This window comes from Podarcis bocagei (genome assembly GCF_964188305.1).
Source record: "Podarcis bocagei genome assembly, chromosome: 12".
In the NCBI taxonomy this organism is placed as follows: domain Eukaryota; kingdom Metazoa; phylum Chordata; class Lepidosauria; order Squamata; family Lacertidae; genus Podarcis; species Podarcis bocagei.
The window spans coordinates 52,051,671-52,074,177 of record NC_138137.1 but is presented as its reverse complement, the minus strand read 5'-3'; the positions used below and the strand labels follow the sequence as shown (position 1 = coordinate 52,074,177).

General features: G+C 45.4%; 1 protein-coding gene across 7 annotated transcripts in view; it reads left to right on the top strand.

Annotated features, from left to right (window-relative positions):
• The window catches only part of LOC308569496 (sodium channel protein type 5 subunit alpha-like), a 223,573-nt gene that overhangs the window by 88,226 nt on the left and 112,840 nt on the right, over window positions 1-22,507 (top strand). For all 7 annotated transcript variants that reach the window (XM_081163454.1, XM_081163452.1, XM_081163453.1 and 4 more), the window contains exons 12-15: window positions 5,473-5,605; window positions 10,498-10,736; window positions 13,542-13,715; window positions 15,229-15,585. In XM_081163454.1, the coding sequence (XP_081019580.1) occupies window positions 5,473-5,605; window positions 10,498-10,736; window positions 13,542-13,715; window positions 15,229-15,585 (903 nt within the window). The remainder of the gene's footprint in view (window positions 1-5,472; window positions 5,606-10,497; window positions 10,737-13,541; window positions 13,716-15,228; window positions 15,586-22,507) is intronic.

Below are 22,507 nucleotides of genomic sequence, written 5' to 3'. Positions count from 1 at the left end.
GAGGAGAGATGTCAAGCCAGGTGAAAGCTGAAAGGGAGTTCCCCAAGTCTCATCATTAGCTCCTGGGTGCTAAAGGAGCAATTGCTATTCACAATTCCCTGTATGATCGCTGTGCTGAGTTCCCTTCCACTTCCCTGTTGTGTGCAGCTATTGAAATATGTGCCATAACATCATTATATTGCATGTTGCTCCGCCTTTGACTGATGGTTGCCAGTTTTGTGGACTGGAAGAGGGTATGGAGTTGCTGTTTCTCAGAGGCAGTCCTGCGAATTTTATCATGTCTAAACGGGGGGGGGGGTGCAAAATGTTTTTCTCTCCCCCTTTTGTTAATTTAATTTCATCATTAGATATTTCAGTTTTCTTATTTATTTGTTCCAGTCCAAAACTTTTTGGTACTTACCTTTTAATCTGTTATTTTGCTTTTATTCCTTGTGATAGCAGTAGCAGAGCTGATTTTAGCAGGAGCTTCTGGCAGTGCCCATTTTATTTTTCTAGAATACTCTTGACGTTGGACTGTTCTGGAGCATTGTATTGTGTGTGCATCATGGGGCGAGGGGATAGCAGTTGGCACTAAAAACGCCACCCCACCGCTGCCTGCTCCCATTCTATCCAGAAATGACCTAGAAAAAATACAGTGTCCAGGGCATTCTTTCCCCAGATACCATGCTGGTAAGCTCTTCGTTCTTTCTGAAACCAGATTTGTAACCATAATGTCTAATTCCATTCTGAGATTTCATTTATGAAAGACCCAGGAGCTTGGATTCTAATGACATGCACAATATATTCTTTGAAAGCTCATTCTGGATTCAGAACATTTGTTGGTTCTAATATGAGATATTATTTTCCTGACCCTGTGAAATTTGTTAAAATGGACCAACAGTATCTGATTTTAAGTCACGCGTAGAAAAAAGAAAGAAAGAAAGAAAGAAAGAAAGAAAGAAAGAAAGAAAGAAAGAGCGAGCTGTGGGATGGGGGACATTTTTCACATAACCCTGGATCAGTCCATGTCAGACCCCACCCCCTGAATTTGCTGAAAGAATTAGCACAGTAGTTCTTCACAATTCCTCTCTGCATCTACATGTGTTTGGGTGGCGCTGAGCCTACCCCCAAGCTGTTCTGCCAGTTAAATGGTCAGCTTCCTTTTGTTACCCCAGGAGTATCACCTGCTCTGCCAGGAGCCTGTTCCTTTGTAGAATCAAAACTTGCCCATCACAGATTTGTTCCTACCACGGTCGCACCTGCCGGTATCTCTGTGTCCTTTAAAAAACATTAACGGAGATCCAAACAAGGAAAAACAAAGCTTGCTGGCTTGCCTAAGTTGACAGATGAAAATGTTCAGCATGTGCGGCAGGAATGTCCATCGTCAAAGCCACACATGGAATGGAAGCAATGTAACTTACCTCACTCACCCTCTTCGCTAATGACTTCCAGAGGGGTAGCCGTGTTGCTACAAAAGTTAAGCCCATTGGTTTCAGTGGGTTGACTCTGTGACTAGCGTTGGGTCTCACCCAAAGAGTCTTGTAGAACCTTGAAGAAGAAAAAAAGATTTATTGTGGCTAAGTGTCTGTGGTCTGCAGCATGTCTCTTAATGGGTTGCTAAGGATACATAGTGGCTTGCCTAATGGGTACCCTCTTCTGAACAAGAGCCTTATAGTGTGAGACTTGGATGTTTTGCTTTCTTTTGGCATCTTCTGATTGGAGTAGTATGCCCTCTGCTCGCAGAATATATTCTGGATGGGGTTGTCTTCTGTGGATAAGTAGTCTAGCCTTTGACCAGGAGACTGAACTTTTGGTTTTTCTTGCTCTGTAGCTAGGCAGGCTGTGTGTAAGACACGTGTGTGTGTGTGTGTGTGTGTGTGTGTGTGTGTGTGTGTGTATAAAACTACTGCTACAAATTGGAAGGATCCAGCATCATGGCTTCTGCACTGCCAGTGCTGTGAGTCAACAGCTATTCTGGCAGATTGAGCTCTGGACTTCTGGGGTAGCACCTGGCTCTGGAGGCCAATTCCTCTTTTCGAGGTGCTATTTATGTCCCCCAATCTTGTTCCTCAGTTGGGCAATTTGTTTCACTGGAGAGAACCTCACTTGGCCAATTCCCCTCTCCCTATAGTGTTGCCCTTCTGAACCCAACCCCCTGGTTGCCTGCCTTGGATTCCACAACCTGCCTCTGTCCATTTGAACCTTTTAACGGCTGCCTTTGGCATGTCACCGCTTGCCCACCTTGGGGCAAGTCCTAACAGGAGCAGTTGAAAGCACTGGGTCTGCTTAGCTTGGGGAACATAAATTTAGTGGGGGAGAGACGATACTGATCTTCAAAAATAAGAAGGGCTGTCATGAAGAAGATGGAGGAGGCCTGTTCTCTATTGCTGTCGGGGGCAGGATTAGACAAATGAATGGACTGGATGGGTCATTGGCCTGATCCAGTAGACTCTTCTTATGGTCTTATGACTCCTCTTCCTTGTCACCCCCAAGGCTTCAAGAGCAAAGGAGGAAGGATTTCAGACAAGAGCTTTAGGCAAAGTACTGGCTAGGTGTATGTGCGTCAACTTGGGAGGAGAGGGAAACTCATGTGAACACTTGCCTGGATCAGGACCTGGATGAAAGCCTGGTAGAGGTGGGGTCTGCATGTCCTATAAAGCTCTCAGTCTACACAGAAACAAAAAAGTGCCAGGCTCCACTACAAAGCCTTTCCTGAACTGGGTAACAAACAAGTTGCCATTAGATGTTGCCCCAAGCAAATGGAGAGGGTAAAAGTTTCAGAAGGACTTAAGGACAAGCAAGAAGGGTTTTGATCCGGCTGGCAAAATTTCTCAGTCTTGGGTTGGTGCTTCATTTCTTTGCAGAGAGAACTCCCAGGTGATGACATTCTGGGATATAATCCTCCATGTTCGAGGCCAATAGTTCATTATGCTACATCCCGAGTCTCATCAATTTCTGGTGCTTGTGTTGCATTAGGTCTGTCATTTACATTGCAGCCTGCTTAAGCAATCTTTAATGCTTTAAAAGCTCCCAATGTACATGGCAAATTAAAGCTTTGTCACTGATGGGCGAGCTTTACCTGGCTCACCTCATAATGACTTTGCTTTTTCTGAGCTTTCTTGGAAAATTCCCAGAAAATGCTCAGAGTCTTTCTGAGTTCTGGAAAACCGAGCTCAGAGGAGGTTGAGCTCCCAGCTTCCCCTTCTAGTCTCTGCACAGTGGGCATTGTTAGACTCATCCTTAGGGCTTGGTGCTCCTTAACATGCTAATAATAATAATAATAATAATAATAATAATAATAATAATAATAATAATAATAATAATTTTATTTATACCCCACCCTCCCCAGCCAGAGCTGGGCTCAGGGCGGCTAACAACAGTAAAATTACAGTAAAAACATAATGGGGGGGGGGGGAACCAATTTAAAATACAGGTTAAAATGCAATTTAAAATGCAGCCTTATTTTAAAAGTAGCCCATAGATCAAAACCATAAGGGGAGGGAAACATAAGGGTCAGACTGAGTCCAAACCAAAGGCCTGGTGGAACAGCTCTGTCTTGCAGGCCCTGCGGAAAGATGTCAAGTCCCGCAGGGCCCTGGTCTCTTGTGGCAGAGCGTTCCACCAAGTCGGGGCCAGTACAGAAAAGGCCCTGGCCCTAGTTGAGACCAATCTAACCACCTTGCAACTTGGGACCTCCACAATGTTGTCATTTGTGGACCTTAAGGTCCTCTGCGGGGCATACCAGGAGAGGCGGCCCCTTAGGTACGTGGGTCCTAGGCCTTCCTAGATGTGTGGAAGTTGTTGTTTCCCATGCCTGCCTGTTTAGTGGATTGTTCCAGGAATGGTACTGTGTACCCTTGTAGCAAACGATGCTGTTGAAAAATCCCCCGGATATCCATGCCTAAGTTTTATCAGTCCTCCCCAACACCACTCCCTGCTTTCGTAAGGGAGGGCTGGCGGGTAGCAGTGTTGAACCTATTATGGCTCAGACCTGAGCTTCAGAGGCTCATAACGCAGGTGAGGTCTACAAACTGCCACTCTTCTGAAATTTGCCGCCACCCCTAAGATGCACCAGTGCCCAAATAGCTTTAGAGTGCAGCCTCTCTCCTTGTTGCCGTACTTTCCAACCGCAAGCTCTCAAAAGACAGATGCACTTGATAGTGCTATGGATCTTCATTTACATGTAAATTGTAAAGCAATTTATTTGTCTCCATGGTATTAGACCAATTCAAGTGGGAAACGTTTTCAATCAGTCCAAATGGAGAGAGATGTGGTCCACTCACTCCCTGGTGTATTCCCCCTCTTCTAGCTTCTTCACACTTTTCCTGCCTAGGTTTTTAGTCAATCTGTAGGAGGCTAATAGATGAAGCAATGCACCTTTGGCACATTTTCCTATGCCAAGAGGCAACAGAACTCTCCCTTGGGACCTGTGGGCCTAGTTTAATTCCTAGGTCATGTTTCCTTCCTTGCCCTTCCTTCCTTAGATGTATATCACACACTCTATTCCCATCTGGCTTCTGGTCCATTTCCAAACAAAATTGGGAGTGCTGGTGCTTACCTTTAAAGGCCATAAACAGCTGAAAGACTAGGTTCTCTGGAGGAACATCAGCTCCCATATCAACCAGACTTTGTGCTGAGGTCATATTCAGACCTTATTCTGCCAAGTGCTACCACTATCCAAAGTAAGGCAGGTGGCAACCAGGAAGACAGAGCCTTTTCAGTGGTGGCAGCACTCTTTGTGGATTTCCCTCTCCAGGTAGGCCTGCCTGGCACCAGCATGGTTATCCTTTAGGCACCAGGCATAGACTCTCCTTCCAAGCTTTATCAGGTACCTTAATGTATATCCCCTCCCGCTATCAACATGTTGTTGTACACAACTGCAGCTGAAAAGGCTAAGTGATCACTGTCTTCCTTAGAACTCATAGAATCGTACAGTTGGAAGGGGCCGTACAACACCCTGCAGTGCAGGAATCTTTTTGCTCAAAGTGAGGACTTGAACCCACAACCCTGAAAGAGTGCACACCCTGAAAATGATCTCTTTCAGCTTCTGCCTTCTGGAAGAAAGTACAGGGTTCTAAAGACTAGGACTAGCCGCCTGAGAAACAGTTTCTATCCAAATGCGATTTTGGTTTTAAATGCAGTGTAAGGTAGTCTCTATGGGAGTATATTGTATTTAAAAATGGGGTATCAGAGTTTTTAGGGGACTAACCAGGTTGGGATAGCTGAGATAGCAGGCTTGTTGGTTTTGAATGTCTTATGTAGATTTTTTTTCTTCAATTTCATTGTTCTGTATGGGACAATGACAATAAAGATTATTGTATTTTTGTAAGAGTCTCATGCTCTACCAACTGAGCTATCCCATACGATAATAAAAGGCTAGTCTCCTCTAGTATATCTGCTTCTTTTGGAAGGGCCAAAAATGGAAACCAACCGGCAATTTAATAAAACAGTCGGGATTTACATGTTGCTAACTGGGTGCATTTGTTGAAACAGACCACTCCATCTGAAGAAGTGAACAAGAAGCAGCTTCTGTCACCCCACCGCCTTTCTGTGGATCAATCTGAGGAACGTTTCCAAAGGCAACGAGCTGTGAGTGCTGTCAGTATCATTACCAGCGCCATGGAAGGTAAGACGTTAAGTCCAGCTGCTCTCTCTTAAGTACACTCAGAGAATCTTGAGAGAATATACCTAGCATAAGTGAGTGGCAGGTTAAAATGATAAATTATGCTGAGCTTGATAGAATATCAGGAAGATTAAGGGACCAAGACGAACAGAAATTTCATGATAATTGGAAGAAATATTTAATGTATATGGAATCTAAATCTCAGGTGACACTGGCGGGGTTGAAATAACTCTAACAGCGGGAAAGGCCTATGTAAAAGAGTTAAAAAGTACGCGACTATATAATTTATTCGATACTTACCAAAGGAGTGGAGGGAAGTCCAAGGCTCAGTTGAGACTAACTCAGTTATATATTTTATTTATGATTTGTGAAGTGGATATAATTTGTATAAGGTATGTGGTGGATTTTTTCTTTATGTTTTTCCTGTATATATGTGCAAATATGAATAAAAAATTATGGGGGAAAAAGAGAGAATCTTGAGAGAATGGCAGGCCGTGGTCCATCTAGCTCAGTTGCTTCGCACCGTATAGGACCTTTGATGTGGGAGCATCTGCAAGAGATGCCCGTGTAGCTTCCCCTTTTAACTTTCCATAGAACATTACTGTGGTTGCGTTTTGAACTTCCTTCCCCTGACCAGTTCTAAGCCTTTCCCTCCCACACTCCCAAATTTGAAGGCATACTCCTACTTCTCTCAATTCCATGGAAACCTGGTTTGGGTACTTGGCAGTGCAGTCCTAGACACGCCTTCTCAGAAGTCAGTGGGTTCACAGCCAGGCTGTGGCAATTTATTCATTTTTATTCATTTATTATATTTCTTTGCCACCTTTTGCTCACACGAGTCACAAAGCGGCTTACATGCAATAAATAATAACACAGTGGAACATCACAATTACAACATAAATCTTACTAACAAATCATCCGTAAAACAACCACCTTCTATTAAACACTGTTAACAGAACAGTTTAAAAACAGGCTAAACAGCACAACCAAAAGAAGAGTCATGTTATGAAATTCAAAAGCATTACAGCACTCATAATCTGCAAAACAATATTAACATTAACAAACTAACAGCCCAAAACAAACTAAGCACTGTGGAATACACACACTCCACACCCCCATGATTCATCATCATCTACTCAGCTCATCAGAAGACACATACATACACACATAATTTAGATCCCATCATCCTTAGTTAGTAGGGCCAGTGGTCAGGAATGATGGGAATTGTCCTCCAAAAACAGCTGGAGACCCAAGTTTGGGAAACCCTGATTTAGAGCTTAAAGGTTGTCCAACCCATTTTGGCCAAAAGTCTTCCTTGTGGAGGCAAAATGTCTTCAAAAATATATTTCTTACACCAACCGTTTTAATTTAGGTATCAGACGATCCTTCCTTTCCTCTTCCATTTTAAATATTATTTATTGATTACGTCTGTCTGCATTTCCTGCCTACATCTCCTGCCCAACTTTGGGTGCAAGGATTTGCCCTCAGAAATCCTCCTCCAAGGTTTGCTTTTCTGTAGAGGGAGCTGATAGATGTGCTGTGCTATCAGCGCTGCATGAACACTGCTAATTATGAACGTACGAAGGGAAGAAGCTTTGCACACCCACACAAAAATCTCCAAAATGGAATCTGGCTAAATGTCTGAAATTTCTGCTATTATTTGGAAGTTCTTGTCTGAGGCTGGTGTGTGCGGTGTGCGTTTTATAGTGGACTGCACCAGTTCAAACACCATGTGGGGAATAAAACATTTATTTATTTATCTTCTTAACATTTACATCCCACCTTTTACCTGCAGAAAACAAACATATAAAAAATGAATATGGCACAGAGAAATGTTCTCATCCAGCAGTTTGCCTGCTCTGCTGGCTTTCTATTTGCAAGATTTTGGGGATTGGTTTTAATTTGGGAACTTATTTAAAATTGTGACTGTCTCAACCCTCCTCTCTATATTCAGAAATGATGCAGTGCATTGCCACCTTAGTGTTCTGCTACATATGCTGGATCAGGCCTGAGAAGAAGATGGTGTGGTTTGGGGTTGGGGGATTTTTATCTAAACAATCCAGTGATTCCTGACCTTGCTCTGCTCAAGAGAGAGAGAGAGAGATCTTGTTAAATTCTATATCAACCACCAAGAAGTGTAAGATGGCAGTGGCCCAAGCATTTCTGCATGGGTCACCTTTAACAAAGGCTGTCATGACTGCCGTGGCTTTCAGAAACTAAAGCTAGTAAGGAACAGACATATAGCTGACGCGGTTATTTGCCATGTCACACTGTGGTGCCAAAGTTGGCCAAGCGGCAGGAAGCAAGGTCATTTGGACAAGGTTGAATTCCGCTTTCGTTTACAACAACCAATAGTGGAATGCAGGAAACTGCCGTCGTGCATGTCAGACTGTTTGACCATCTCCTTTGACTGGCAGTGCCTTTTAGGGTTCCCGACAGAGGTGTCTGGCTTCACTGCTGGCTGGTCTGCTCACTTGGATGCACCAGGGTGGAAGCTGGACTTTCTGCTTCCAACAGATGTGCTCTGCAACTGAGCTATGGCTCTTCTCACTGTATTATATGTCTGTGTTGTTGCTTATAGATAATAATAATAATAATAATAATAATAATAATAATAATAATAATAATAATAATTTATTAATTGTACCCCACCCATCTGGCTGGGTTTCCCCAGCCACTCTGGGCAGCTTCCATAGAAACCAAAAAACACTAAAATATCATACATTAAAAACTTCCCTGAACAGGGCTGCCTTAAGATGTCAGGTAGTTGTTTATTGCCTTGACATCTGATGGGAGGGCGTTCCACAGGGCGGGCGCCACTACCAAAAAGGCCCTCTGCCTGGTTCCCTGTAGCTTTGCTTCTCGCAATGACGGAACCACCAGAAGGCCCTCGGTGCTGGACCTCAGCGTCCGGGCAGAACGATGGGGGTGGAGACGCTCCTTCAGGTATACTGGGCCGAAGCCGTTTAGGGCTTTAAAGGTCAACACCAGCACTTTGAATTGTGCTCGGAAACGTACTGGGAGCCCATGTAGGTCTTTCAAGACTGGTATTATGTGGTCTCGGTGGCCGCCCCCAGTCACCAGTCTAGCTGCCACTTTCTGGATTAGTTGTAGTTTCCGAGTCACCTTCAAAGGTAGCCCCACGTAGAGCGCATTGCAGTAGTCCAAGCGGGAGATAACTAGATAGATAGATGATACATATAGATAGATATATGATAGATAGATGATAGATAGATAGATAGATATACTCCAAATGGGTGGGGTATTATTATTATTATTATTATTATTATTATTATTATTATTATTATTATTATATAGATTAGACTATATGCGACTGATCTTGCATGTCTGCTTCAAAAAACTATATTTGCTGTCTTTCTTTGGCTAACGCTAGCAGTAATTCATGTCTACTGCAAAGAATGAGGTCATAGAATTGTAGAGTTGGAAGGGACAACAAGGATCAGGTAGTCCAAGCATAGGCAAACTCCAGCCATAACAGGACCAGTGGTCAGGGATGATGGGAATTGTAGTCCCAAGCATCTGGAGGGCCGGAGTTTGCCTATGCCTAAGTTAGTCCAGCCCCTACAATGCAGGAATATGCAACTGGCCCATATGGGGATCAAACCTGCAACCTTGGTGTTATCAGCACCACGCTCTAACCAACTAAGCTATCCAGGCTCCAGTCCAGATACTGCCACAATTTTAGCCTTCTTTCTTGCCAATGGATGCTTTGGGGTGGTTTTGCCTCCATTCTACTGAACTGCAGAGCAAGTGGCAGGCTTTTGAATGTCATTTCTTTAGTATGATTCTGCAGAGAGCTATTATAGTCTCTGTTTACTGTATTTTCGGCAATGTGTTTGTTCTAAGGTTCTTTGTAAATATGGGTGTTTTTTTAAAGTATGCTTCTGTTGTAAGCTGCCAAGTGTTCTATATCGAAAGCGGGGCAGAAATGAAAGCAATTAATGAATAAATGAATCAAGCATGTGCTCTGCCACTTGCTGTGGAACTTAGCAGACAATATATTATTATATATATTAATATTTGCGTGGTGGCGGCAGTGGCAATAGCAATAGCAGATGATCGAAATGAAGAAACGCACCTGAAGGTGTAAGTTGTCCTTTTGAAGAAATATAAAAGGTAAAGGGACCCCTGACCATTAGGTCCAGTCGTGGCCACCTCTGTGGTTGCGGCGCTCAGCTCACTTTATTGGCCAAGGGAGCCAGCGTACAGCTTCCGGGTCATGTGGCCAGCATGACTAAGCCACTTCTGGCGAAACCAGAGCAGTGCACGGAAACGCCGTTTACCTTGCCGCCGGAGTGGTACCTATTTATCTACTTGCACTTTGACGTGCTTTCGAACTGCTAGGTTGGCAGGAGCAGGGACCGAGCAACGGGAGCTCGCCCCGTCGCAGGGATTCGAACCACCGACCTTCTGATCGGCAAGCTCTAGATAGAGCTTGCCCTTTGAAGAAATATAACTGGGTTTAAATCAGAGGTTCTGGGCCTTTGTAAGCCTGGTGGCTGCATTCCATTTTGAGCAGACTTCCTGGGGGGCACTTGCCAATGATGGTTAGGGCCAGAAGCAATTGTGAGCAGAGCAACAGACATAACTCCTACTTTGACTTATGTAGGCTGCATTGCAGCCATGCAGAATTCAGAGCTCCACCTACAGCCACATCCCCACAGTTCAGGGACATAATATTCCAACCGGGCGAGAAAGCACTTGTGGAAGGTGCAGAGCCATGGCAGCTTGAAGGACGCGGCCTTGGCGTGGCTGGATGGAGAGGCTTGACAGCCGAATTTAGAAGCTTAAAAGCTTAATGGAATGTGTCCATTTCCTTGCTTGCTTGCCATTCTCTGACCCCTGCATTGTGTGCCTTGCTCCTTCTCACTTAGAGCTTGAGGAATCCCAACAGAAGTGTCCCCCCTGCTGGAATCATTTTGCCGTCCGCTTTCTCATTTGGGAGTGTTGCCCGCTGTGGCTGCTGATCAAGAAGAAAGTGAGGTTCATCATCATGGACCCATTCAGTGACCTCACCATCACCCTTTGCATTGTGATGAACACACTTTTCATGGCCATGGATCACTACAAGATGACGGAGGAATTCGAGAACGTGCTCAACATCGGTAATCTGGTAAGAAGATTCATCTCAACATGGATGCAGTGCATTCAGGCAGGGGGAACCGGAATGACAAGGGCCTGTCCAGCCTAGCATCCTGCTTCCAATAGTGCAGGCATAGGCAACCTTTGGTCCTCCAGATGTTTTGGTCTACAACTCCCATGATCCCTAGCTAACAGGACCAGTGGTCAGGGATGTGGGAATTGTAGTCCAAAACATCTGGAGGGCCAAAGATTGCAATAGTGGTTGGCCAGTTGCCTGCGGATGCTCATCACTTAACACAGTGGAATCTTGAAGTTCTTTTTAGCTAACATGGCTAATGACTGTATGGCATCCAATCTTATGTACCGTATTTTTCGCTCTATAGGACACACTTTTTCCCCTTCAAAAATGAAGGGGAAATGTGTGTGCGTCCTATGGAGCGAAGACGCCATAGCCCCGCGACCCTCTCCCGGCTGGAGAGGTGACGCACGGCTATGGCAGGAGCCTCTACAGCCCCGCGTCACCTCTCCAGCCGGGAGAGTGCACGCGGGGCTAAAGCAGCCCCCCGCGACCCTCTCCCGGCTGGAGAGGTGACGTGCGGCTAGGGCAGGAGCCTCTCCGCTGCACCTTTCCGCTGCTCCCTGACCTGCTCTTTGGGGCTGGTGGTGGGCTTCCCCCCGCCAGCCCCAAAGAGCAGGTCGAAAGGAACCTGAAGCCTGGAGAGCAAGAGGGGTCAGTGCACACCGACCCCTCTCGCTCTCCAGGCTTCCAAGGTAGCCGCCTGAACGGAACCTTGTTTTAGAGCGGGAAAACAAGAGGGGGAAAGTTCTCCCCCTCTCTGCGCAGCGCCTCCTGCCGCTTCACTGAAGGGGCGCTCGGCAGAGAGGGGGAGATTTTTTTTTTCTTGTTCTCCCCCCTCTAAAACAAAGTGCGTCCTATGGTACGAAAAATACGGTAAATTCTTTACTTACTTCACCAAACCATTTTTAGGCATTGCAAATATAGGCCATAAAAACAACAACACCCATATATGAAATTTTAAAATATATACAAATAAGCAGCTATGTAAAAATATGTAATAATGAGGATTTTCATTGGAGTTTCTTCCCGCTAAAAAGTGCCATTCAGCACTCTTAAGAAATACTATTGATAAAGACTATTTTGTTAAAACCCTCTAAGACTTAGTCCAGCCTTGCATCAAAATAAAGTGGCAGGATCTTGAGGTGCTAGACTAGACTGGACTGCTTTTAGCTGCAGGTGGCATTATGGGCTGGGATGCCATTGTGGAATGCAGCAGGGCATAGGTCATGTCTCATTGAGATGCAACATATGTTCTTTCCAGAAGGTCTCAAATTTCAGCCGTGCATCCCTGAACCGAACCCTTTTCTACCCCCACTTCATGCTTTTGCATGTGTGGAGTGAGCCCAGAAGGGACCCAGTTACTCTCACAGAATTGTAGAGTTGGCGTGTGCCAGGAGGGTTACCTAGTCCAGCCCCCTGCAATGCAGGAACCTTTTGCCCAATGTGGGGCTCACACCCTTGCCCCTGAGATTAAGAGTTCATGATTCAAACAGCTCAGATGTTTGCAGGGCCGTCTTAAGCATATCTGGCACTGTGGTGCAAAGATCCCTCTGGCACGCCCCCCACCCGGCAACTTCAAAACAAGGGAGGGGGTGGTGGAAAATGTCCTCTGCCTCCCCCACGGCCCCGATCCCCAGTGTGACGGCGGCAATCAAGCAGGAAAATGTGCTGGCGGACATGCTCTTCCATCTAATAATAATAATAATAATTTATTATTTGGTTTTTTTTAAAAAAAGATATTTATTAAAGTTTTTTAAAATATAACAATGAAAATGAAAAATAAAAAGAAACAAAATACAAAATACAACATAAAAACAGTTAAAAAACAAATAATTTTCCAGAACATATCTTCCTTACACTTATTTCCCCAGACCTCCTCATACCTCCCTTCTTTGTATTCCACTTCAATTTGTTAGTTCAGCAAATCCTTACCATTAAGCTTTTACCCATTTGTAAACCTTTTTTTTTCATATCTCCTAAAGCATTGCAGCTGGAAACCCCTTAGTTTCTATCCAACATCCTTCTAGCATTCATTAATTTTACAATATTTCTGTAAATAGTCTTTAAATTTCTTCCAGTCTTCTTTCACCATCTCTTCTCCCTGGTCTCGGATTCTGCCAGTCATTTCTGCCAATTCCATGTAGTCAATCACCTTCAATAATAATTTATTATTTGTACCCCGCCCATCTGGCTGGGTTTCCCCAGCCACTCTGGGCGGCTTCCACGGAGACCAAAAATACACTAAAATGTCACACATTAAAAACTTCCCTGAACAGGACTGCCTTAAGATGACTTCTGAATGTCAGGTAGTTGTTTATCACTTTGACATCTGGTGGGAGGGTGTTCCACAGGGCGGGCGCCACTACCAAGAAGGCCTAGGTTTCTGCGGGGATCATTCTCCTCCTGTGGAGGCTTGTGAAGGAAGCTGCTCGCCCGCCAGCCATATAGTTGGCGGGGCGCAACTGGTGGGCGTGCAGGGAAAGGGGAGGCTGCCGGCAAAGTCATGCAGCTCCCCCACTCGCTAGGGCGCCCCTGAGAGGCCGGCACCCTGGTGCAATGGACCACTAACCCCAATGGGAAAGACGGCTCTGGGTGTTTGTCTAAAACTGTAAAGTTTCTATCGCCCTGCGGCAGGTGGGAAAGGGAGTTTTGGGAGGAAAGCACCCCTCTTCCTCCAGCTGTGCTCTCATCATTGCGGGGAGCCACCTGTGACAGGAGAAGCCTGCTTACAGCTTAGCATTCTGTTCCTTTCCACAGGTCTTCACTGGGATTTTTACGGCTGAAATGGTCTTCAAACTCATAGCTCTGGATCCCTATTACTACTTTCAGCAGGGCTGGAATATTTTTGACAGTATAATTGTCACGCTAAGCCTGATGGAACTAAGTCTTTCCAGCATGGGAAATGTGTCTGTGTTACGCTCCTTCAGACTGGTAAAGTATTACGTCTGCTTGTCTGTCTGTCTCTGTCTTGCACACCCATTGCAACACCTTTTACCAGTTTTTAGAGGGAATTTGTTTAATCACACAACTCTTTCACCTGAAAACTGCAGCTCTGTCGTGCATTATTTAAAAAATGACTTCTTGTTTCTCTTTTTCATAATAAGACTATATGAAAGTAACAATTTTCAGACTAAAGGGTAACCTGCTATGGCTAAGCTGAAACAGCTTACTTATGTTTGGTGTCTACGTTCATATACATTGCACCATGCCTTCCTTTGGAGGCTATTTCTTGCACTTTTCTGAGGAGCATATTCATGTTGCTTTGATGTGCTTATTCTCAGCATTATTTTTCCATTTTCCTACATGGCACTTGCAGTCTTTGTCCTCAGTTGTCCACACTGACATGTCACCCAATTGGCTTGGTTGGTGACCCACATGACTTTGCCAGTGTCACACAACACCAGTGTGACGATGTCTCAGAAGCTCAAAAAACAAGAACCTCCACAGCCGGACCTCGTTTGTGGGCAAATGACGCCGAGGTTTCTGAAGGCATAGAAGAAGATGGATAATAGCACCGAAAAGCAGCAGCACCCATAGGGCAAAAGGGTGCTGAAATGTACCTAAAATGTACTTGGCAAGATTAATAATTTATTTGTCTGTTTGCTTTTTTTCAAAGTAAATATCAACACTGTGGCGAATAGTTGGGACAGTTATGGAAGAGCCAGTAGCTTTTGCTATTTGCTTTAAATATGCTGGGGGCACCAGAGGCAGGCCATGACATATAAGTAGCTAAGATTTTGGGCCCCTGTTAGTTTGCTGGGCTTCTTGGGTCCCTCTCTCTTGCCCAAACACATATATTCTCTTCTGTAATAGAAGATGCTCTAGAACTCTGGCCCTCCAGATGTTTGGGACTACAATTCCCATCATCCCTGACCACTGGTCCTGTTAGCTAGGGATGATGGGAATTGTAGTCCCAAACATCTGGAGGGCCAGAGTTTGCCTATGCCTGCTCTAGGACTAATTGGTTAAGGGGAGGGGGGGTGTTTCTGCCTGTTCTATTCTACTCTCTAAAAACCTTCCATTGCACCGAAATCAACCCAACTGGTACATCAAAAGTAGTCAGGCAGCCCATTGTATCTCTTTTGTGAAGTAACTCGTTGGGTTCTCTGCTCTGTGTTGGGTGTGAGGAACATCAGAAGCTGCCTTATAGAGAATTGGAACATTGAGCCATATATGTCTAATATTGTCAATATTAACTGGCAGCAACTCTCCAGGGAATCAACCTGAGATCTTTTGCAGGCAAAGCGTATCCTCTGCTGCTGAGCTGCAGCAAAAGTGTTTCAGCCTGGATCCCAACCCAGTGGGTTTCTAGTCAAATCTCCTTGTGTGGTTTGCCATTTTGAATGCATCCCTCTGTGTTTTTCTTGTCCAGATGCAGAATTGTCTTGTGTGTTTGTTTGTCTGCAAGTTCTCAGTTGTTGGCTTGTGTTTTTTTGGTTTACAGCTGAGGGTCTTCAAGCTCGCAAAGTCTTGGCCGACCTTAAACACTCTCATTAAAATCATCGGGAACTCGGTGGGTGCCCTGGGGAATCTCACTCTCGTCCTCGCCATCATCGTCTTCATTTTCGCCGTGGTTGGCATGCAGCTCTTTGGGGACCTGTACTACAAGCACGTCACGAGAATCAGCACCACGGATCGGTTGCCCCGCTGGCACATGAACGACTTCTTCCACTCCTTCCTCATCATCTTCCGCATCCTCTGTGGCGAATGGATCGAGACCATGTGGGACTGTATGAAAGTGGCTGGGCAGCCTCTGTGTCTTCTGGTCTTTTTACTGGTCATGGTGATTGGCAACCTGGTGGTAAGTACGACAAGGCATTTTCTTCTTGTTTCTCTGCCGCCATGCCATGTCCTCCCACTCACAGCAACCGCTGGTTTTCAGGGTCTCCAAGGCTCATGTTTAGGACATTGTGCCTTTCGATCCTGGAACCTAGGCTAGAAGGTGTCCTCCACATGTGTTATTCCTCTTGCAGATTCATTGTGTGTGTCGCAAGAAAACCTATCGGAGAAGCTCACAAGCATGAACTCCTCCAGTCGACTGTGTGCAAAGTTGATCAGAACAAAACTCAGCCCTGCTCATAGCCTGTGAGAAGCAAACAGATTAGAGTTGTGTTTGCAAAGACCCTTGAGTAGCCTCCATTGCTGCTGCCTCCTTCCTTACTCTTCCTCAGGGAACACACCTCAGGTGGGGAAAGGCAGAGATGATAGCAGTGGACACAAAACGCTCTGTGCACCAGGACACTGAGACAGAAACCCTCGGGGGCCTCTTTTCAGTATCCTCAACACACAGCACAGGAGCTTGTCTTGGCAGGAACTGGAAGACTACAGTCATCTTCTAGCTTCAGAGGGTGGTAGTGCATCTCTTGTGTTGCCTTTTCATGTGATAGTGGTATGGTAGGGAGTTGGGGGTCCATGAATCTCCTTTCAGGTACCATGGTTCAAAGGCTTGCGCTCTTGAATTGGACACTCTGTGTTGTGTGCCTGAGACTGAAACATAGCATTCGCCTGTGTGTGTGTTATAGCTCCTGCTCTGGAGATTTTTGTCGTCTTCTGTAGTCTTTGCCCAAAGCTTGGAACGCCAGCCTTCATACACACATGCAACCACATGGAAACAGCTTCATCGGAATGGTATCTCGTGTGTGTGTGTGTGTGTGTGTGTGTGTGTGAGAGAGAGAGAGAGAGAGAGAGAGAGAGAGAGAGAGAGAGAGAGAGAGAGATGGAACCATGTGGGCTACCACCCAAGTTTCTCATGCAATTGTACCCATGCACATCATTGCAGAATTCACACACTCACCTACCCCACAGCCATGTAGGGTAGCGCTAAAGAGAAGCCGCTCACATGTAATTGTATGTTTGAGAAGGAGACCTTACAATCCTCTATACTGGCACCCTCCAGATGTTGTTGGAATTCAACTCCCATCAGCCCCTGCCAGCATGGCCAATGGTCAGGGATAATGGGAGTTGTAGTCCAAAAACTTGGAAGGCACCCAAATGGCAATCCTTGCTTACCCAGCCTTTAAATGTATTTCTCTATTGAGATCTATAAGCTGGTTGTGTTTCTACAAAGCTCTCCTACTAGCTAGCCAGGCCTCAGTAGAATACTTCCAGTATAGAATAACTTCATATTGGCTTGAATTTAAGATATGGGTGATCATCTAGGTGTTAACATTTGTAGCTGGAAAAGCATGTCAGCGATTCCTGAGCCTTTGGCATTAATTCATACTTCCTGAAATGCATTCTGGCACATTGCAGTACTGTGGCGAGGCTGCCAGTTTCCCATCAGGTTGTGTTAGTCATCCCTGTGGAATTGAATATCTTGACCACGGCCACCAAATTAGGGTCTGCATAGCTCTCTTTAGCACCGTTATGATGCACAACTGTAATCTCGTTGCATTTGGAGTGTCATTGACAAATGCCGTCAAGGGTCTGATAGAATCAGGGAATGGGTGGAATGAGCCCCACACACTCGCGCCGAAACGGTTTCGGGACTATCCACCCTTGCATAATGATGTTTACAGTTAGATCTTGCAAAATGGCTTGGCGCATTTCAGATGGAAATGAAGGTCATGGGGTTAATACAGCAAACTGTGGCTTGGCAAGTTATTAAGGAACGATGGAGTGTCTCGTTAACGGCACTCTGTCAGGAGTCCCGGCAATTGCCAACAAAATGTAATTGTACCCTTGTTGCATCATGTGAGGTGACACCAAGGAACCATGTGATGCCACCTGTCACTCAGAGGGGAGTTTTGTGGTGTGATTTTGAAAATTCCTAACATGCTTGCTTGGCAGAACAAATCTTGCTGCCAAGAGGGAGGGAGAGAAATACATTAGGAGCTCTGACCTCTAAACAGCTATGCTGAAATTTCGACCCTGAGATGCAGGGCTTGTGACCGCATTGCTCACTTTAGTTCTGAACAAGACAGTAGATGAATCAGGTCACCTGATACATTTATCACGAGAGAGAGCCTGGAATTTTCTGTGCCACCACTGAAGAGATATTCACGCGGTTTCATACCTTACTGGAAGGTCAGATCCCAAAGGCATCCCAGCTAAGTTGCCAAGTGTGCCCCTTGCAGAAAAGCCACGCAAGAGCAACCAGCAGCCAGCTATCCATGTTATCTGGTGATATCATCAGAATAAAAGATCTGGATGCTGTGTCAATGTATGGTCCCAGGGGTCTTGAGCCAAGGACTTCAGAAGTAAAGCCCAGGCACTGTTGTCATGGCAGGAAAGGGAGCTGCCAGCCTGGTCTCCACTATTCATCAGGACTGTTGATGACCAAGAGGTGGTATTGCTGGCATCAGCTCAGCAGGTGTCAGGTGACGCAGTGGACCAATAGGGTTCCATCTTGTCTTATAACCCTGCTGATCTTAGTTCTTCAGTCTTCTCGTTCACCATCTATCTCTGGGCCTGTTTCATCACCACCCTGCTTTCCAGACAGATCACCACCTCCGTCTCCTGAAATATGGAGCAAGCATTTCCAGGCCTCTTAAAGGCGCAACATGTTTTTAGTTTGTGATGGCTGAATGGTACTCTGCTTCATAAGCTCAAGAGTTCAGAGATGTCGAGGGCTGAGCATCTAGATTTGGTGAAGATGAGCACAAGAAGTAAAAGAACAAGCTTGGGACAGCGTAGATTAGCTGAACTTGCCAGGCACTTTTTAGCTCAGAGAGCTATAGAGGACAGTGCAACCATTTATGGGCAATGTGGTTTGTAAAGTAGCAGCCTCAATCTGAGAGATGGGTTTCCTCCTCTGCCTAAATCACCATATGGGTTCATTAGTGCTAGTGGGACAGGGGCACCCATAGACCCTGATTTAAATGCTGGGAGCCACTCCAAACCATTTATTTTAGATGAACGATAAGGACCATTCACTTGTGTGTGTGCATGCGTGCGCGCACACACACTCCAGGTTAGGAAGCTTGTGGAATGTGTTCAGAATTCTAGATTGTGCTCATGGCATATAAACAGGACAACTTACTGGTCATTTGCAGAGAGCTCCCACCACAAGCAGACATGAAAGGAAAACAGGGAACAACAGTTCAGGGAGATCTGGAACACAATGCAACACAATGAATCTCTCAGCAAAGCCAGTAGAGGAGGCACTCAGTGGAGGTTGAGTCTTTAGGGCGAACGAAGCAATGCCCAACCAACTTCAGTCTGTCCTCAGCCAGCCCCCTACCTGCCTACCATCTTACTTGCAACCAGTTTAGGAGGCTGTCCTGCATAGCAGCTTCCTCCTCCTTAATCTCTGTACAACTCTGTAGGGAGGAAGATGGGGACAAAGCTAGAATTTGTTGACTCTTCCTGTCACTGGTTCTGGTGCCTCCTGTTGTTGGTCTCCCTGGCTTCTGCCCTGTCAGCGCCCAGTGGCACTGGACAACAGTACGTCCTTTTCTCTCCCTGCAGCAGCCTGACGAAATGTCTGCTGTCAGGTGGCAGCTGAAGAAGGAAAGGCCCAGTAGAATTGGTCTTTTAGCAGAACTGATAGAGTGGACTGGCCTGCTTACCCTCTGCTGAAGCCTGACAAAATTCCTGCTGGCAGGTGACAGTTAATGTGAAAATAACCAAGAGTCCAGCAGTTACATTTTTTTTTACATTCATTGTAGTTAAGAGACACTCTTTTATCAGGGGCTAGGAGATGCTTCTAAAATTCTCCGCATTGGAATTTCTACCCAGATATTGGGATTCCCCAGGTTAGCTGGTCTTCTTTTTTCAGGGGAAGCAATGCACTCCAAGGTTACAGTTTTAATTTCTGAATTTCAGACACACAACTGTGCATAAGCAGTTTGCTGAAGCTTTCAGTTCATTCATGTCTCCTTCCATGTCTCTTCTCATGCCCCCTTCTTTATTGGGGTGCCTGAGCACCGTGATAACTCCGCAAACAACAACAACAAACTCCTCTAAATAAGGTTGCTGTACTTACGACTGCGTTAAGCTTCTTGTTGTGCTGTGTTTTATCAATGCCCAAGAGCGGACGTACACATAAATAGGGCACAAAAAGAATTCTGATGGAGTCATGTGTACAGCTCACTGATTATGTGATCCTACTCCCCTATACCTATGTGGGGCCAGATAGGATGTTATCCAAACTCAGCAAATACTGTAAAGAGGAGCAATTAACCACAAACTGTTTGAAAACCAAAGTGCTGGTCTTTGGAAAGAAGCCTCTCAAATTTCACTAGTCAGTAGATAAATCATGCAATTGATCAATGTCAGGTCTTCAAATACCTCACAGTATGTTTCAGTGAGGCCCTTTCTTGGAAGGCTCATACAGAGAAAACTAAAACTTTCACCATGCTAAGGCTGAAATTCTGCACACAGTGAACAAATAAGTCCCTTTTAATTTGACAGGATTAACTTATTGTTGTTGTTGTTCATTATTACAGTGGTACCCCGCAAGACGAACGCCTCGCAAGACGGAAAACCCGCTAGACGAAAGGGTTTTCCGTTTTGGAGGCGCTTCGCAAAACGAATTTCCCTATGGGCTTGCTTCGCAAGACGACAGCCCATAGGGAAATCTCAGGGACAGCGGGGAAGCGCAGCGCGTCTTCCCCACTGTCCTCGGACCTCCTCCCGCCGCCGGCTTCGGAACGAAGCTCCAATGCCGGGCGGCGGAGGGGGAACGTCTCCTCCCGCCGCCCGGCATCGGGACGAAGCTCCGATGCCGGGAGGGGGAGGGGGAAAGCCTCCTCCCGCCGCGCGGCATCGGAACGAAGCTCCGATGCCGGGCGGCGGAGGGGGAACGTCTCCTCCCACCGCGCGGCATCGGGACGAAGCTCCGATGCGGGAGGACACCTTCTCCCGCCGCCCGGCATCGGATGGCTTTCCTGAAGACTTGGGGTGGGAGGAGGGTTTTCCTTCCCACCGCCAACATTCAGAATGCTGTTCTGAATGTTGGCGGTGGGGAGGAAAAACCCTCCTCCCACGCAAGCCCCGGGAACAGAGGGAAAGCGCTGCGCCCCTTCCCCTCTGTTCCCGTACCTGTCCTGAAGGCTTGCGGTGCAGAGAAAAGCCCTTCTCCGCACCGCCAGCCTGGCAAGCGGTTTCCCTAGGAACGCATTAATTGATTTTCAATGCATTCCTATGGGAAACCGTGCTTCGCAAGACGAAAAACCCGCAAGAAGAAAACACTTGCGGAACGAATTAATTTCGTCTTGCGAGGCACCACTGTATTATTATTAGTATTAGTATTAGTATTATTATTATATTTATACTCTGCCTTTTCCCTGTCAGGGACTCAAGGCCAGTTAAATATAAAATAGGAATAGCTAAAGACACAGAAGAAAATAATAATTAAAACATTAATAGAATAATCACACTAATAATAATAATAATAATAATAATAATAATAATAATAATAATAATAATAATAATAATAATATTTCTACCACACCCAACTGGCTGCGTTTCCCCACTTTGGGCAGCTTTCAACAGAACATTAAAACCAGAATAAAATTTCAAACATTAAAAACTTCCCTAAACAGGGCTGCATCCAGATGTCTTCTAAAAGTCAACAACAACAAAAACAGCATGGCACCAGCCCCCTCATTAAAAGCAGCCAATTCCAAAACCCTGCTAGAACAGGAAAGTATTCACCTGCTGGCAGAAGGACAAGTCTAGATTCTCTAGCAAGGGAGTTCTAATGTCTGGGAGCAACAACTGAGAAGGCCCTCTCCTGTGTCCCCACTAAGCACCACCTCAATAAGAGAACATCTGTCTCTACCGGAAACACTGGGTTCCTCTGGAATTTTTATTCCTTATGGGGCTTCTGTCTCCAAGGAAAACGAGAAAAGCCCATGTAATCCTCTTGCAAGGATGCTAACCTATTCCAGTTTTGAAAATGTCTCACTGTCATGCGTTGTATTGTTGTTAATGTACTGGCAGAAAGATGATACATTAAGGTCTGCTGTGAAATAAAAATGTTGGCGAATATTCGAGGAGATTCATGCTTGTGGCTGTTGAGAGGTTGTGGGGTTGCTGTTGTTGTTTTGCATAGCTAAAAAGCTTCCAGCTGAATTTTGTAAAATGCATAGCAGAGAGGCTGCAACTCAGTGGTAGAGCGTCTGGCTTGCATGTAGAAGATTCCTGGTTCAGTTCCTGGCATCTCCAGGTAGGACTGGGAAAGACTTCCTGTCTGAAACCCTGGACAGCCACTTCCTGTCAGTGTAGACAATACTGGGCTAGACAAACGCAACAGTCTGACTCAGTAGAAAACAGTTTTCCTATATCCCATCTAGACATGTAGGCAAGGCTTTTCAGGAAGGCCAATATGATTACCATCCAAGCTGATGCTAGCATCTAAATATAAATATTTTCCCCACAGGAAGCAAGCCTTTTGCAAACAACAACAACAACTTTGAAATACTAATTTCCTTATAATTTGGAGAGAGGGGCGAAAGCAAAAGCTGCAGTTTTTAAACATTGTATTTCTGCTAACCGGTTTCCCCAAAGTGGATGTTATTCTTTAATCAACAATATCCTCTGGCTTCTAAATATTTATCAGACACAAAGTAGTTTAAGAGTGTATTTATTCAAGAGATCAGGAGCATTTTTTTTTAACAAGCACAGTTAACTACGAGAGGGATTAGCTGTTGGAGGCAGGAAGTTCTTTCACACTCGGATAAATAAAACATCTGAACTCTGCAGTGTTATAACCCAGGAAAAAAAACCAAAATTATTCCAAGGATGAGAATGCACGTCAGCCTCTGTGGTATCCCAAA